Source organism: Leucopleurus acutus (genome assembly GCF_964270905.1).
Source record: "Leucopleurus acutus genome assembly, chromosome: X".
NCBI lineage: Eukaryota > Metazoa > Chordata > Mammalia > Artiodactyla > Delphinidae > Leucopleurus > Leucopleurus acutus.
In genome coordinates, this window is record NC_139148.1 from 55,725,994 (window position 1) to 55,743,364 (window position 17,371).

Sequence of the window (17,371 nt, forward strand, 5' to 3'; positions counted from 1 at the left end):
CCTTCTTTCTTACCCCCAGTGGCAAAAGGAGATAAGATAGACAGATAGAAAGGGTTTTGTCTGACCTTGCAGCTCTTCTCACTTTTTGATCTCTTGAGAGACAGTGCTGAATGGAAAGTCTCTTACCTTTCCACTGGGGTCAGATCTGGCAGAGAATATACATCCAGGCTGGCTACAGGGTGGGAGTAGGGGAGCTGATGGGAGGGGGAGAGAATAGGTTTGGTATTGTAGGCAAGGATATTACCTCATTCACATTCAGGCATAAAGGCCTTATTTGTCCCTCCACCCCTTTTGCTTCCAAAAAGTGTTGTTTTCTGGAACAGATATGCCAGAAAAGCTACTACTTTAAAACACTGTCTTCTAGAAAATGAAGATTTCAAGATATTGGAGATGACCCTAGCCTTGATAATTACCCCATACATTACTGAGTGCAGTCACCTTCCATTTCTGAGCCTCAGTTTCATCATCTGCAACCTGGAGATGGTAATTCTTGCCCTGCCCACCTCAGGGTGTGTATAAAGATCCAATGAGATGATTGCTGTGAATACACACTGCAAACTGTAAAGTGTAGCACATATACGTAGTAAATTCCAGCATTCCCACCCTAAGATACAGTCTTGGTTTTCACAAATTAAGTCACATCCAACATTCTGAAGTATATAGGTTGCTCCCAAACAAAGGAGAGAGTTGCTCTGCTCATCTGGGCAATTTTTCTTTCAAAATATGACCCACAGTGAGGAAGTGGGTATCAGCCCAAGTAGCCCATTATGGACATAAGGGAGACTTAAAAACAATCCATGGTGCCCACATCTGAGCCTTGATGTTCTCATCTGCCTTGTGGCATCAGCCATGGAGAGAGAAGTTCCACTTTATTCTGAGAAGCATGTGAAACTGGTGGTGAGGGCTCAGCAATTGGTTGTTTTTCTCTAAACCAAGAAAGCACCAATGGTCCCTGAGCAACCCTAGGGCAGGCTTCATGGAAAACCTTAGCTCCTAAGTGTCCCCCACTAGATCTCAGGGATTTCATGGTCACCCCAAAGATGAAAGCTCTGAGCTCTGAATTTGGCCCTTGGGATCTAGAGGCTCAGCCTTGGGCTTAAGAAGACAAGGTACCAGGAAGGGACAAAAGAGGCAAGAAAAGAAGAGAAATAAGATAAAAGGAACTTTAGGAAGTACCATTTTAAGAGTCAAAAAGATGCTTAGTTGTATCCCCACTAAAGAAGGTAAGAAACCTATAAGTGGAGAGGAAGACCCCAGGGGGCAAAGGGGTTAGCTCCGTGATTGTCACAGCCACAGAAGTCTAAGAGATGTGTGGGGAATCAAGGTTTCAGGCCTCTCCTAAGATGTGTGTAGGTGTGTGTGTGTGTGTGTACTGGGGAGGGGGGGGGCAGTGCAGAGGAGTGAAAGAGGGAAGAGTTTGATTTTGTCCCTAAAGTGCTAGGTAGATGTATCAATAGGGTACTGAGAGGCTCCCCCTTCAGATTCACCTGACCAAAGATGCAGGCAGTAAAACTCTACCCCATTCATTGCCATCCCCTTCCCTCCTCTCTATAATCAAGCTGAGCTAGGAATATGTCCGGTAGTCCCATGACTGGGGAATCTGGTTCTCCAGGCTATCTAGGATAGGAAAGCAAAAAATGCTGCTGGTCAGTCTTGGGAAAATGATGAAGGATCAATCCTTTGGTGGGATGGGATAGGATGTGCCCCGTCTGTAGAGTACAGGCTGTTGTGGATACCACATCCTATGCCCCTGCTGCTGTTGTGGTATAGGAACAAGGCAGGAGAGTCCAGGGAGAACGACTGGGCTGCCAGGAGCCCAAGAGACCTAGGGAGGGAGCAGAGCAAGTTAGAAACCTATGGGGCAATCTCACTAGCTCCTTCCTCTTCCCATCCCTCAAAAAATGGTTTTAGGCCAGTGGTTAAGGTATAATAGCAGAAAAACATCACTTGTGTGGGGTGGACATGATGACAGTTCTACCCTACTCTATGTTGGTGAGACAATTCCTCATGAAACTGGGTTCAGTTTTAAGCCCCCCATACTTTAACGGAACCCAAAGTGGTACTTTCCAGAGAGGAGATGCTATCTTTAGACTTCTTCAGGGCTATCACAAGACACAGGAAGCAGATGAGGTCTGTGTGGCCTGAGGAGCAGAGCAGGACCCAAGGGTGGTTACTATAAGAAGACAGAAAGGTTTTCTTTACATTGAGCTCAAATCCACCAGTCATAGCTGCAATACATGTTGGGCAGTAGTGAGCTCTCTGATACTGTAAGTATGTGAGCAAGGATGACACAAACACTTCTTGGGGATATTATAAAAGGGACTCAAGAATGGATTGGAGGAGTTGGAAGAGAGGTTGGCCTAGATGACCTTGAAGGTATCTAGGATGACTGGTTTAATAGGAGTCTTGGCTTTCACCTACATATTGTTTATATTTTCTTAGGTAAGATATAGGGAGCGGGAGTCATTGGGGGACCTGGACAATATCATAGCTGGAGAAATATGGAAATGGGTGGTGAAAGTAATTGGTTAGTTGAAAAATAGGAATCCACCCTCATGCTTCATACTGCCCCTTGTTACTTACATGGAGCTCCAAAACCTGTGCTCTAACCCAGTTCTGCCACTGAAATGCTCTGTGACTTTAAGCAAATCACTTTCCCTCTCTGTGTCTCAGTTCCTGCCTCTATAAAGTGTAACCTTCTTACCATAAAGGTATGTTATGAAGACCAGACGAGTGTAGTGTATATGTATGGATGTATTGGGTTGGTCAAAAAGTTCATTTGGGTTTTCCCATAAGACGTTGTGGAAAAACCCGAACAAACTTTTTGGCCAACCCAATATAAATTGTGACTGGGGGCAAAGACAAACTAACATGGTTTAAACACCTCTAATGCATTAGACACTATAAAAGGCACTTGCACATGCATTTCTCATTCAACTCTCACAATATAAGGTGAATAGTATTTCCTACTTTTCACAGATTAAGGACCTGAGACTCAGAGAGGTGAAGGGATTTACACAAGCTTCACACAAATATTAAGGAATGGCGGTAGATTTGAAATATAAGGCTTCCAGATGCCAAGGTTTGTATATTTTCCCACTGTACCTTGGTGCTTGAATACATGATGGGAGATAACTGAATATAACTATTAGACAGTGGGGCTCTGAGAGAGATTGCAAAAGGCCAGGATAGAAAAACTGGTGTCATGTCAACCTGGCCAGTTCCTTGACAGCTGTAGGCCCAGATGTATGATGTATGACTGACTGGCTTAAAAGATTAACATTATCACAGTTGTCCCTCCATCCACCAGTGTTCCTAGCTTGCTGTTCCTCTGACACTAGCCCTACTGAACAACAGTACTCCAAGGGATAATTCCTTTTGGGGGTGGTCCCCAATTTCTGGTCTTTCTACCCTACCTTTCCAGCTCACCTCAGTAGAGTGAAAGGCTGGGTACTTCAAAGGGTACAGTGAGCTCCAGTCTGTCTCCAGAGTGTTCAGCTGTGTTCCCCCTCAAGGTCTCAGCTCCAGTATAGGAAGCAGAACTGGAAATCTTTCGCAGGTCCAGCTCTGTACATTCGATGGGAGTGTGGACCCAGTGGGAGTGGCTCTCTGAGGCACAGGAGGCCAAGGTAAAAGACTCCTGTGTGGGGAAGCCACGAGTCGAGCTGCAGTCGTCATCCAGGATGGGGTTAAGTGCCTGGGTCTCAAAGATGCTTTCACTCAGTGGGGACTCAGGACTGGTCTCCTGGCCAGGTGGCATGGGGAAGAGAGATTCCTCTTCCGCTGCCTCATCAGCCTCATACTGCAGCGAACCTCCTGAAACTTGAAGCAGAAAGCCACTGAGTCACCCAAAGGCAGGGGCTCTTCTTAGCGGGGCACCTGGTCCTGAGCACAAAATCAGGAAAGATCTGGGAACTAGTGCTCCCCCTCCCATCCCTGGGGACCAGAGCACCTAGCACCAGGCTGAGGTGACACAGTTGAGAAACATATTTACATTGGGGTATCAGATTAAGGCTACCTGGTGGTGGATCAGGGAAAATTGTCAATTTCTCCAGAGAAAGAGAAATCCTTTGTGGGAAGCAGGATTTTAACAACACCCACACCAGACATGATCTTTATTCCCTGGTGTTATGCCAGTGTATATGTTGTGTTATATGGCAAAAGGCACTTTGCAGGTGGATTTAAGATTATGGACCTTAAAATAGGTAGATTATCCCGGATTACCCAGGTGGGCCCAATGTAATGACATGTGTCCTTAAAAGGGGAAGATGAAGGCAGAAGAGTCAGAGAGAGTATCAGATATGTGAAAGGAAAAGGACTTGACCACCATTGCTAGTTTTGAAAATGGAAATGGGTCATAAGTCAAAGAGTGGGTGGTGTCTAGAAACTGGGAATGGTTCTCAGCAGACAGTCAGCAAGGAAATGGAACCTCAACCTTATAACTGCAAGGAACTGAATTCTTCCACCTTTCTGAATGATCAAGGAAATGGATTAACCTCTTGATCTTCCAGAAATGAATGCAGCCTCGGCAACACCTTGATTTCAGCCTAGTGAGACTCTGAGTCGAGATCCAGCCAAGCTTACAAAGCTTCTGATCTATGGAAATGGTGAGATAATAAATGGGTGTTGTTTTAAGCCATTGAATTTGTTGTAGTTTGTTCTGGCAGTGATAGAAAATTAAAACACCTTTCATGCATAAGTCTGATTCAACATCAGGTTACAAACTGAGAGCCTATGGGATGTGTGTTTGTTTGACCCCTGCATTGTGGTTGTGGTACTTTTTAATTATAACTCATTGCCATAACTTAAAACTATTTCATATAAAAATCCAGAGTTTTGGCTTCTCTTGAAAATTCAGAAGATCTTGAAACATTGAATATTCCTACATGGTAACAAACAGCTGAAACTGAGTAGTAGATTCCTCTTTAGACAGGGGATGAACTATTCAGTTTGCCACAGTCTCTACTCCTCTCTAATGAACCTTATATTGGATCCAATTCACATATTCATCTCCCTTATACAACCCTAGTATTCATGTAAGTCAGTGACTCCTGAAAAACACCTCCTGATAAATGAGAAAATGTCTAATCTTATTTCCCCTGTGGAGACCCTGAGGGAGCTGCCTGCCCTCGTATCCCCAGAAAAGGGTACTGCATTATTATCTTGAGGACAGAGGACGAGCAGAGAAGCGTTACCCATTTCTCTTCTCCTGAGGCAGGAGGAGGGAGACAGGCAGCTCTCAGATGTTGCCTCATCTTCTTCTTTCCGGGCCCTGGGGCCCAAATGCTTCATTTCCCATGTTTCATGCCCATGCCCAGGGACTGGGCAACAGCTCTTATCTGAGAAACTGGCCTCCAAAGTCAGAGACAGGATGATCCACCCTGAGCCACAATGTTCCAGGAGACACCAGAGAGTAGAGGAGAGAGAATTAGAGTTTGAGAAGGGTCATAAAGGGATAACAGTGTTGCCCTTGTGCCCTGCATCCCCTGAAATCCTAGATTCACCTCCACTTAAGTGAGAGGTAGAGCCAAACATATCTTCTAAGCTTTTTGAAGATCATCTGGCAGACCCTAGATCCAAAGTAACCAAGGTAGGCCTATATAAGCAGAATCTTTCCACACAAACAGAGAGGTTGAAAAAAGTTGTGTTGCTTTGGACCCAATATACAGTGGGCTGAGGAGGAGTCCTTAGCACCTGTGTATCTAGTAGAATGTGTCCTCCTCTTTCCTTACTAAATCAACTCTGCTTACTAGCCTGGGTTCCTATTTTGGTGTCTCTGTCCAGCTCTCAGCTCCCTTGATGGCACTGAAGCTGCACTGAACCTCAGTACTATTGACTAAAGATCTAAACCCTTCTCTGGTCTTGGCCAGCCACCATCTCACCTCCCCTATATCTTCCCTCAGTGACCTGGCATTCTTGTCTCATATTCTTGGCTAATGGCTGGACTTGTGCTGAAAATAGATCATGATGTTACTCCTGATTTTAAATATGACATTCCATCTAAAATTTCACATGGCCATCTCCTATGGGCTGGGCCAGAGCTCTGGTTATCATTATTGTCTGAGGAAAAATGTCTAAGTTTGCCAATTCCTCTGGACATTGGGCTCTCAGTTACCACATTTGGTATACTACTATACTGATAACCATTGCCTGAGACCTCACCCACTTTTATTATAGTCATGTCTCATTCCAGCCAGCCTTCCTCTTTTCCTGACATGCTCCAGAATCTATACCTATTAGTAGATATAACTAATTGGAAAAGAACTTAGAAATCAACTTCATCTCTCATTTTAAAGATTAAGGAGAAAGAGGTCCAAAGAAGCTAGATGACTTATCTAAAGTTACACAGTGATTTAGAGGTAGATTGGACTAGGACTTCAGATGCCTTTCCCAAGGGTTTTCCCATAATGTTGTAGCCCTTTATGAATCACCACACCTTAAAGAACCAGGTCCTATAAACTCATAGGGTCAGCCTCAATCATCTCTGAAGTCCTGTGCATTCTATTGCCACCCCAGATATTTCAGCACTGTAGGGAAGGTCCATTAACTCTCAACCCCAGGAAATTCCTCTCTTCTGCTAGTTAGAACCTTGTTCCTGATTCATGTAATACGTGAAGCAGCTACCCTTACCACGCTGGCAATTTCTGTTGAAGAACTGCTTGCAGTAGAGGAAGAAGAGCCCCAGGAAGGCCAGGGTAAACACCATGAGCAGACTGCTCACCAGTGCAACAAGTGTGACCTCCTGAGGGGATACTGTGGGTACATCTGCCTTCACTAAGCTCAACTGGAAGGCACCTGTGAGACAAGAAAGTGGGGGAGGTCAGTCACTGTGGGTAGTCAATAGTCACCCTGACACTGGGTCTGGACTTCCTCAGGCCAGCACCCTCTCCCCAGGGTCTTCCTCAACTAGGGCTGCTAAACTGGTTCTACTTCTTTGTAGAGCAGGGAAAAGTATAACGAACAAAGTGGAGGAACTAGCATATACTGCTGGTATGGTATAAATTAGTATAGTTATTTGAAGATGCACATATCCTGTGGTCTTTCCATGTCACATTCAGTTATATAACCTAGACAAATAGAAACAAACTAAAATGTTCATCAGTAGGGCACAGGATAAATAAATCATGATATAATTCTATTATGTAATATTATTATATAGCATTTAAAATAAAAGACCTGTATGGATCAATTTAAATAATCCAGAGAGGAAAAGCAAATTGGAGAGAGAGTATATAACTTGATATCACTTACATAAAACATTATAAAATATAAAAAATAGCATATAGAATACATTGCTTATGAATATATATATATATATATATATATATATATATATATATATATATATATAAAAGAATACAAGTATCAAAACATGGGTGGAGAGTTTGGCAGAGCCATAGTGCTCACAAGTTATCCACATGCTTCTCTGCATTTCCCATACACCCTTGTAGTAAGGCCATAAGAGTACTTCTGACCAATGGACTGTGAGTGGAAGTAATGTGTGTCACTTGCAGACTGAAGTAGTTAAAACCCAGTATGTCTCCTCTATCTCTTAACCTGTCCCATCAACCTGGAAACCACATGGTTTGATGGTATAGTTACAAGATAGAGTAAGATCTTTGCATATGAAAAATAAACTTTTATTGCATGAAATCACTGAGATTTGGGGGTTTGTTACTGTAGCATAACCTACCAACAAGATACACACAATTTCATGATAGTGGTTGCCTCTGGGGAGGTAAGGAGAGAATGGAACTCAGAAAGGATCAAAACACAGATTCCATTAAACTTGTGGAATCTTCATTTAAAAAAAATCTGAAGCAAATATGCAAAATTTTAAGATTTATTAATCATTGATGCTGTGTAACTGAGCATTTTTCTTTTTATATTTTTCTGCATTTAAAATATTTCTACATATTTGAAATACTTCATGTTTTAAAAAGATATCAATAAATTAAAAAATAAGTGAGTAGACATATAGTTGGTAGATAGACAAAAATAATAGACAGATAAATGGATAGTGATATGGGCACAGACTAGATCTTAGTGCTTCATTCAGCCTTTTACTAGTCCTAAGCATTAGGGACTCCTATAAACTTCAAATAAATAATACACAAGTGTACAAATATTATAATTTACAAAATGCTTTCTAACCTCTTATCTCACTAGAACTAGGCAGAATCCCATAAGGTATGAAGAACAATGATTTTCATGACTTACATTTTTTTCAGGTGAGGGAAATGAGGTTCAATGAGATTCAATAATTTATAGAAGGTTACACAGATAATATATTGCAAAACTATTACTCAAATCTAACCAATTCCCTTGCCAATCTACCCTATAGGAAGGAGTATGAGGGGGTAGGGGAAGTCTTTACTATGCTGTCTTGCTGTCACCCAATGGATTGGGGGGGAAAGGGGAGAAGAGAACTGGATACACACACTGAACCTCAGAGGTGGGGGTCTGCTTCGTGCATGGGATACACTCTTGATCCTGCAGGCCTCCAATACGTGTCTTTTGGTAGAACCTGTAGTCAGAGCAATAAAAAATGGCAAGATGATCAAACAAGCAATGTACTTGGATTGGTCCTTCTTGAACCATAGGCAGCTTCTAAGAGTCTTGTCCTCCAGGAAGCCATCACTCACTCTGACCCCTCGTGAGTTCTCTGCCTCTATGTCTGATTCTGACTCAAGAGTCCCAGACGCTCCACCTCTTCCCCCATTCACCAAACCCTATAACCAAAAGGGGAACTAGTCTCACAAGAGAAGGAAACACTGCTTTGACACCAACTGCTTCCTAATCTCTTCTAGGTCTACAGTGAGATTTACCTTGAAACTTGGGCCTGAGCTAAGCATGCCAGCATGATAAAACAGCTGTTTAGTACTCATCTGTAATTGACTGCGTGCTAAGTACTTTATAGAGGTATCTTGAAAAAATAATGCTTCTCCCTCAGGGGAGCTTAAACTCATCATGATATGGACAGTTAGAATACTTCAACTAGGCCCTGAGAGGTAAGGATGAGGGAGACCTCCAAGGGCTAGAGAATGCCCAGAAGAGCTTGGCCTTATGTAGCAGGCTCACCTGGGCAGACAGTCCCCACAGACGGCATTAGAGGTAGCTGTACAGTTCTCCTTCTGGATACGATTGATGACAGCACAGGTGATGCAAGTCTGACATCTATGGTGGCCCCAGCTGCTTTTATATCTGCGGGGAGGGCAGGCTGCGCAGTATGCATCTCCACCTTCTCCATAACCACAATCCTTCAGTGAAATGGGAGTCACTAACATTACTCTACAGAAACTTGGAGAGAGGATTAGCTATGGGACAAGTGGACATTGTACGGAGTAGCATTTTACAAACTGCAAGTTGCAACCCATTACTGAGTCATGACATCAATTTACAGTCAGCATAGGTTAGGTTATGCTATGGTAAAAAAGTAAACTCCAAACCTCAGTGTCTTAAAAGAACAAAAATTTATTTCTCACTCACACCATTTTGCTTACCAGAGATTTCCTGGGGGCTCTGTTTTACGTTATACTTACTGGGTTACCCAGAGTGATGGAGGCTTCATCTTTGTGCTACCATGATTGGAGCATCAGAGAAAAGAGAATATTGTGATCTGTGCACTGGCTCTTAAATCTTCCCCCAGAAATAACTCATTTCATTTTGCTCACGTCCTTCACCACACACATCACCTGATCATTAGTAACTACAAAAGTAAAAGAAAGTATAATTCTATAGTGTGCCAGAGCTGGGGAACTGGAAATATTTGACAATGAATGCTAATCACTACCTATCTTAGTATTGTTTTATAGAAGTTTTACAAATGAAATATGTAAGTATGTGTTGGGTTGTGATGAAAATTTTATTTCTTACATTTTACTGAACTATAGTTGACTCACAACATTATATTCATTTCAGGAGTACAACACAGTGATTCAATATTTTTATAGATTACACATCATACAAAGTTATTATATTATTGACTGTAATCCCTGTGATGTACATTGCATCTCTGTGGTGTATTCAGTTTATAACTGGTAGTTTGTCCCTCTTAATTCCCTTCACCTATTGGGCTGGCCAAAAAGTTCGTTTGGGTTTTTCTGCAGGATGTTAGGAACAACCTGAACGAACGTTTTGGCCAAGCTAATATTTTGCCCTTACCCCTACACTCCTCTCCTCTGCCAATGACTAGTTTTTTCTCTGTATCTGTGAGCCTGTTTCTGTTTGGTTATATTTGTTTATTTGTTTTTCAGATTCCACATATAAATGAAAACATATAGTATTTGTTATTCCCTGTCTGATTTCACCTATTACTCCACTCCTCTCCTCTCTGGCAACTACTAGTTTGGTCTCTACATCTGTGATTGTCTCTGTTTTGTTACATTTATTTGTTTGTTTTGTATTTTTAGATTCCACATATAAGTGAAGACATACTGTATTTGTCTTTCTCTCTGACTTATTTCACCTAGCATAATACCATCTAGATCCATCCATGTTGTTGTAAATGACAAGATTTCATTATTGTTTATGGCCGAGTAATATTTCATTGTGTGTATATATATATATACATATATATGTGTGTGTGTGTGTGTGTATATATATATATATACACACATACATATACCACATCTTCTTTACCCATTCATCTGTTGATGGACACTTAGGTTGCTTCTACATCTTGGCTATTAAAATAATGCTTCAATTAACACTGGGATGCATATAACTTTTTGAATTAGTGATTACATTTTCTTCAGATAAATACCCAAGAGTGGAATTGCTGGATCAAATGGTAGTAATATTTTTAATTTTTTGAGGAACCTTTATATTGTTTTCCATAATGGTTGTACCAATTTATATTCCTACAAACAGTGCATGAGGGGTCCCTTTTCTCCACATCTTCTCCAACATTTGTTATTTCTTGTCTTTTTGGTGATAGCCATTCTGACAGGTGTGAGGTGATACCTCATTGTGATTTTGATTTGCATTTCCCTGATGATTAGTGATGTTGAAAATCTTTTCATGTGTCTGTTGGCCATATATATGTCTTCTTTGGAAAAATGTCTATTCTGGTCCTCTGCCCATTTTTAATTCGGTTGTTTGTGTGTTTTTGATGTTGACTGTTATGAGTTATTTGTATATTTTGGATATTAACCTCTTAGTGGATATTTTATTTGCAAATATATTCTTCTATTCAGTAAGTTGCCTTTTTGTTTTGTTGATGTGCTTTGCTGTGCAAGTTACAGACAATATCACAGAAATACAAATAATCATGAGAATACTATGAACAATTATATGCTAACAAATTGGACAACCAAGAAAAAATGGATACATTTCTAGAAATATACAATCTTTTAAGATTGAATCTTACTCTCGGAAATGCTCAAACATGTTTGAATAAAGGTGGTATAGAGGAGAGATGAGTGATCCAGCTGGATATTGTCTCAGGTCTGGTATTGACTCAGTGTAACTTTGGCTAGCCTCTCTCCATTTCCAAGCATCAGAGTCCCCAACACCTGAGGATATTAAAATAAATGGTCTCTAAATATTCTTCCAGCTCTGGCATTCTAACCTAGGAATGAGGCTCCTGCCTGTTATATCATAGCTCTTTGTCAAAGACACAACTCTACTTAACAATGGATATTAGTTATTTGTTTGTTGTGGGAAAAGTTGGCTGGTTGTTCACTAAACTCATTCACCTTTCTTCCTGGGAATACCACTTGTCAACATTTTCTAACCCCACACAAGTTTGTAGGGACATGTGCCTAATTTCTAGCCAATGGAATATGGTTTAAATGATGTATGCATCTCTTAGGCCTGGCTCAACAAAAAACTGTCTTTTTTCTTTATACTTATTTTATAATTAAAGTATCCTTAGTTTTCTTTATGCTTTGATCTTCTGGCACACAGGGACACCCAGGGAGATGTTGGAATCAATATATTAAAAATGACAGAGGACATCAGGGATATGGAGGAGGCAGCAGCTCTGAGCTTTCATTCCCTCACAGAAGTGTAGCAACACAAACAGAAACTGTCGGAATCAATGTTGTCAGAACTCTGGGAAATAGTCAAACATTTACAACAATGAAGCAAATGCTGAACCAAGAAAAAGGCATCTTGAAAATGATAGGAAAGATTTGTGCCATTTTTACTTGCCCTTACTGCACCCCTCGCCCCAGTAACAGTCCTAAAGTGAAGGCAGTCTTAAAGTAGCAGCAGCCTGAGTTCCTAGTGTGAAACCCTCACCCCTAGGTCCAGAGTGAGCTAAGCAAAACTTATTCAAAAATTATTGTGTATGTCTATTTTAACCTGTTATCTGAAGGACAGATACAAGGTGCTCATCTCTGTTTCACTCAATTCAAAATGCAGGCTGGAAAATGGGTGGGCATTTGTTAAAATGTTTTGCAAAGCAAACTAATAAACCAGAGATGCCTGGGACAAGAAATTATGGGTGGAGACATATAATAGACTGCTTAAGTCTGGAGCAAAAGCTGGAGAAGATTCTTTGGGAAATTAGGACATCCAAAAGCACCAATATATATGGGGCCAGTTTAGAAAGGCCCATGTATGTCCAGGGAAAGACACATGACTAGAAAAATATGGAGAAGACCCAAAGCTTGCACACCGGACTGATACATGGGCTAAGTGCCAGTTTGGCTAAGTGTTGAAGGAGTGCTTCATCACAGAGCCAATGTTCAAAGATTGGGAGAGGTATGTGGGTTTTTTGGTTGCTACTGTTGTTATTTACTTTTAACTGCTGGCACTCAAGGAAATTCCTGTCAAAATATTAGCTGAAAAAGAGCCACACAGACTTCAGTGATCACATATGACAAAGAATACAGTCTTTGCACAAATAATTTGGTTAAAACAACTAAACAAATGGACTACTATAGCCATCATCAAATAAAGTAACAACAACAGAAAACAGCTAAATATGGGGAAGGGGGAGAATCTGATTTTCAGTTACCACATTATAATTAAAACAGTTTTCAAAAACAACAACAACAAAAACACAAGGCATAAAAAGAAACAGGAATGTATGGCCCACTTACAGTAACAAATAAAATTGACAAACTGTTCCTGAGGAAGTCCAGACATCAGACCTACTAGACAAAGACAAAAAAGTACTGTCTTAAATATGTTCAAAGTAAAACATAGACAAAGAACTAAAGAATATAAGAAAATAAATGTATGAAAAATATGGTAATATCAAAAAAGAAAAATTGTAAAAAGTAACCAAACAGAAATACTAGAATTGAAAAGTAAAATAACTGAAATTAAAAATTCACTAGAAGAGTTCAACAGCAGATCTGAACAAGTAGAAGAACAAATGATGAAACCTGAAACATGACAGTTGAAGTTGTTGAAATTATTAAGTCTGAGGAGCAGAAATTTAAAAAGGATGAAGTAAGTAAACAAAACCTAAGAGACACCATCAAATGGACCAATATACACATTATGGGAGTCCCAAAAGTAAAAGAGAGAGAAAGATAAAGAAGCAGAAAGAAATTTGAATAAATAATGGCTGAAATTTCTCAAAATTGACAGAAGACATGAATAACACATCCACAATGCTCAACAAACTTTGATTTGGAAAAACTCAAAAAGACCCATATGAGACATAAACAAGATGTGGATAGCCAAAGACAAAATGAAAATCTTGAAGCAGAAGGAGAGAAACAATCTGTCAAATACAAGGGATCCTCAATAAGATGCAAAGTTGATTTCTCTTCAGAACCTGGAAGCTGGAAGGCAATAAGATAACATATTTAAGTGTCAAAAGAAATAAACTATTAACCAGTTTTATACCCAGCAAAAAATCCTTCAAAAATGAGGGAGAAATTAAAATATTCCTAGATAAATAAAAGAAGCTAAAGGAGTTTGATACTACTAGACTTGTACTTCAATAAATGTTAAAGGGAGTTCTTCAGGTTAAAATGAAAGGACCCTAGATAGTAACTCAAAGCCATAAAAAGAAGTCAATATCTCTGGTAAAGTTAAATACACAGGCAAATACAGAAGGCAGCATTATTGAATATTTGGTTTGGAACTCTGCCTTTTATTTCCTATATTATTTAAAAGAAAAATTAATAAAATAGTAACAATAATAATAATAAATCTATGTTATTGCACATACAATGATTAAGATAAAAACAAAAGTGACAAAAATAACATAGAGGAAGGTGATATCAAACTGTATAAGTGGGCTTCCCTGGTGGCGCAGTGGTTGAGGGTCCACCTGCTGATGCAGGGGACACGGGTTCATGTCCCAGTCCAGGAAGATCCCACATGCTGCGGAGTGGCTGGACCCATGTGCCATGGACACTGAGCCTGCGCGTCCAGAGCCTGTGCTCCACAACGGGAGAGGCCACAATAGTAAGAGGCCTGCGTACCACAAACAAACAAACAAACAAACAAACAAACAAACAAAGAAAAACAAAAAACCCCCCAAAAAACCCTGTATGTGTCGAGTTTATGTATGTTATTGAAATTAACTTGGTATTAATGCAAAATATATTGTTAAAATTTAGTATGTAATATATAAAATAGATAATTGATAAGGACCTACTGTATAACACAGGGAACTCTACTCAATACTCTGTAATGGCCTATGTGGGAAAAGAATCTAAAAAAGAGTGTGTATATATATATATATATATGTGTGTATGTATATATATATATGTGTGTGTGTGTGTGTATAACTGATTCATTTTCCTGTACACCTGAAACTAGCACAACATTGTAAATCAACTATGCTCCAATGAATTTTTTTTTTAAAATAAATAAAATTTAGTATGTTAAAGGGAATCTACATGGTAACCACAAAGAAAATATATTTAAAAAGAAAACCCCACACAAAAGAAATGATAAGGGAATTAAAACTTTTCACTGCAAAAAATCAACTAGCACAAAAATGGCAATGAGGAAGAAAATGATGAATAAAAATGGCATAAGAAATACATAAAACTAATAATAAAATGTCAGAAGTACTCTCTTATCAGTACTAATCTTTATGTATATGGATTAAACTCTCCAAAGGTACAGATTGATGGGTTGGATAAAAAGAACATAATCCACTTATATACTATATGAAGAGATTCATTTAGATCCAAAGACACAAATGGGTTGAAAGTAAAAGAAAGGAAACATATTCCATGCAAATAGTACTGAGAAGCGAATTCGGATGTCTACACTGATATCAGACAAAATAGACTTTAAGTTAAAACTTTTACAAGAGAAAGGGAAGGACGTTATATATTTATAAATGGTCAATACATCAAGAAGATATAACAACTCTGAACATACATACACCAAATAACAAATCCCCCCAAATCTATGCAGCATTGACAAAATTTAAGTGAGTAATAGTGGTTCTAAAAAATAGTTGGAGACTTGAATACCAACTTCAATAAAAGATTGCATATCTAGACAGAATAGCAATAACAATGTAGAGGGCTTTAACAACACGATAAAACAAGTAGACATAACTGACATTTATAGAACACTACACCTAACAAAAGAAGAATATACATTCTTCTCCATTGCACATGAAACATTCTGTAAGTAGACCACATATGTTAGGTTATGAAACAAGTTTCAATGAATTTTAAAAGACTGAAATTATACAAAGTGTCTTTTCTGACCACAAGACAATGATGATATAAATCAATAACAGAAAGAAAATTGGAAAATACACAAACATGTGTAATTAAATACCACATTCTTAAAAAACTAGTGGGTCAAAGAAAAAGTCTTAAGGGAAACTGTAAATTACTTAAAGCTGAATGAAAATAAAAAAACACCACATACCAAAATGTATGGGATACAGCAAGGCAGTAGTAGTCTGAGGAAAACTTATACCTGTAAGTGCCTATATTAAAAAAGAAAAGAGATTTCAAATAAATAATCTAAATTTATACCACAAGGAACTAGAAAAAACATAACAAAGTAAGCCCAAAGCTAGCAGAAGGAAGGAAATAATAGATTAGAGTGGAGATAAATAGAGTAGAAAAACAATAGAATCAATGAAAACTAGATTCTTTGAAAAGATGAACAAAATTGGCAATCCTTCCAATCCTTCAGCTATACTTACAAAGAAAAAAGAGAGAAGATGAAGATGACTAAAATCAGAAAGGAAAGTGGGGGATTTCTGACAGAATGGCAGAGTAGGAGGACCTGAGCTCACCTCTTCTCACAAAAACACCAAAATCACGAGTATCTGCTGAACAACCATTGACAAAAAAAGGACTGGAAACAACCAAAAAACATATTTTACATCCAAAGACAAAGAAGAAGTCACAATGAGATGATAGGATCCTGTACCCACCAGGTGGGCAACCAACAAACTTTAAAATAATTATATTGCAGAGGTTCTCTCACAGGAGTGAGATTTCTGAGCCTCACATCAGGCTCCCTAGACTGCTGGTCTGGTATCAGGAGGAGGAGCCCGCAGAGCATTTGGCTTTGAAGGCCAGTGGGGCTTGATGGCAGGAACTCCACAAGACTTGGGGAAATAGAAGGAATATTCTTAGAGGACACACACAAGGTTTGTACAAACTGGGACCTAGGGGGAAAAACAGTGACTTCATAGCAGCCTGGGTCAGACCTACCTGCTGGTCTTGGAGGGTCTCCTGGGGAGGGGGGCGGCTGTAGCTCATTTCAGGGACAAGGACACTGGTGGCAGAGGTACTAGGGAGTACTCATTGGTTTGAGCTGTCTGAGGTTGCCATTTTGACACCAAGACTTGGTCCCACACAATAGCCCTTAGGCTCCAGTGCTAGGATGCCTAGGGCCAAACAACAAACAGGATGGGAACACAGCACCAACCATCAGAAGACAGACTGCTTAAAGTTTTCCTGAGAACACAGCCACCTTGAAACACACCTCTTGACACAGCCCTGCCAGCCAGTGGGACATGACCCAGTTCTACCCACCAGTGGGCAGGCACCAGTCACTCTCACAAGGAGCCTGCACAAGCCTCTTAGACCAGCCTCACCCAACAGAGGGCAGACACCAGAAAAAAGAGGAACTACAATCCTGCAGCCTCTGGGATCACAAACACCAAAAGTTAGGCAAAATGAGATAGCAGAGGAATATGTTCCAGATGAAGAAACAAGATAAAACCCCAGAACAACTAAGTGAAGTGGAGATAGGCAATCTACCCAACAAAGAGTTCAGTGTAATGACTGTAAAGATGATCCAAGAAGGTAGGAAAAGAATGGATGCACAGAGCTAGAAATTACAAGAAGTTTTAAACAAAAGGTTAGAAAATACAAAGAATAACCAAACAGAGTTGAAGAATAAAATAGTGAAAATGAAAAACACACTAGAAGGAACCAATAGCAGAATAAATGAGGCAGAAGAATGGATA

The 17,371-nt window shown here is 39.7% G+C and overlaps 1 protein-coding gene across 1 annotated transcript in view; it reads right to left on the reverse strand.

The window, feature by feature from the left end:
* Window positions 1-3,430: 3,430 nt before the first annotated feature.
* The window catches only part of EDA2R (ectodysplasin A2 receptor), a gene marked incomplete at both ends in the record, with an annotated part of 52,011 nt that continues 38,070 nt past the window's right edge, over window positions 3,431-17,371 (reverse strand). Inside the window, 4 exons of the mRNA XM_082864791.1 lie at window positions 3,431-3,822; window positions 6,631-6,795; window positions 8,442-8,527; window positions 9,082-9,260. Of these exons, the coding sequence (XP_082720917.1) occupies window positions 3,431-3,822; window positions 6,631-6,795; window positions 8,442-8,527; window positions 9,082-9,260 (822 nt within the window). The remainder of the gene's footprint in view (window positions 3,823-6,630; window positions 6,796-8,441; window positions 8,528-9,081; window positions 9,261-17,371) is intronic.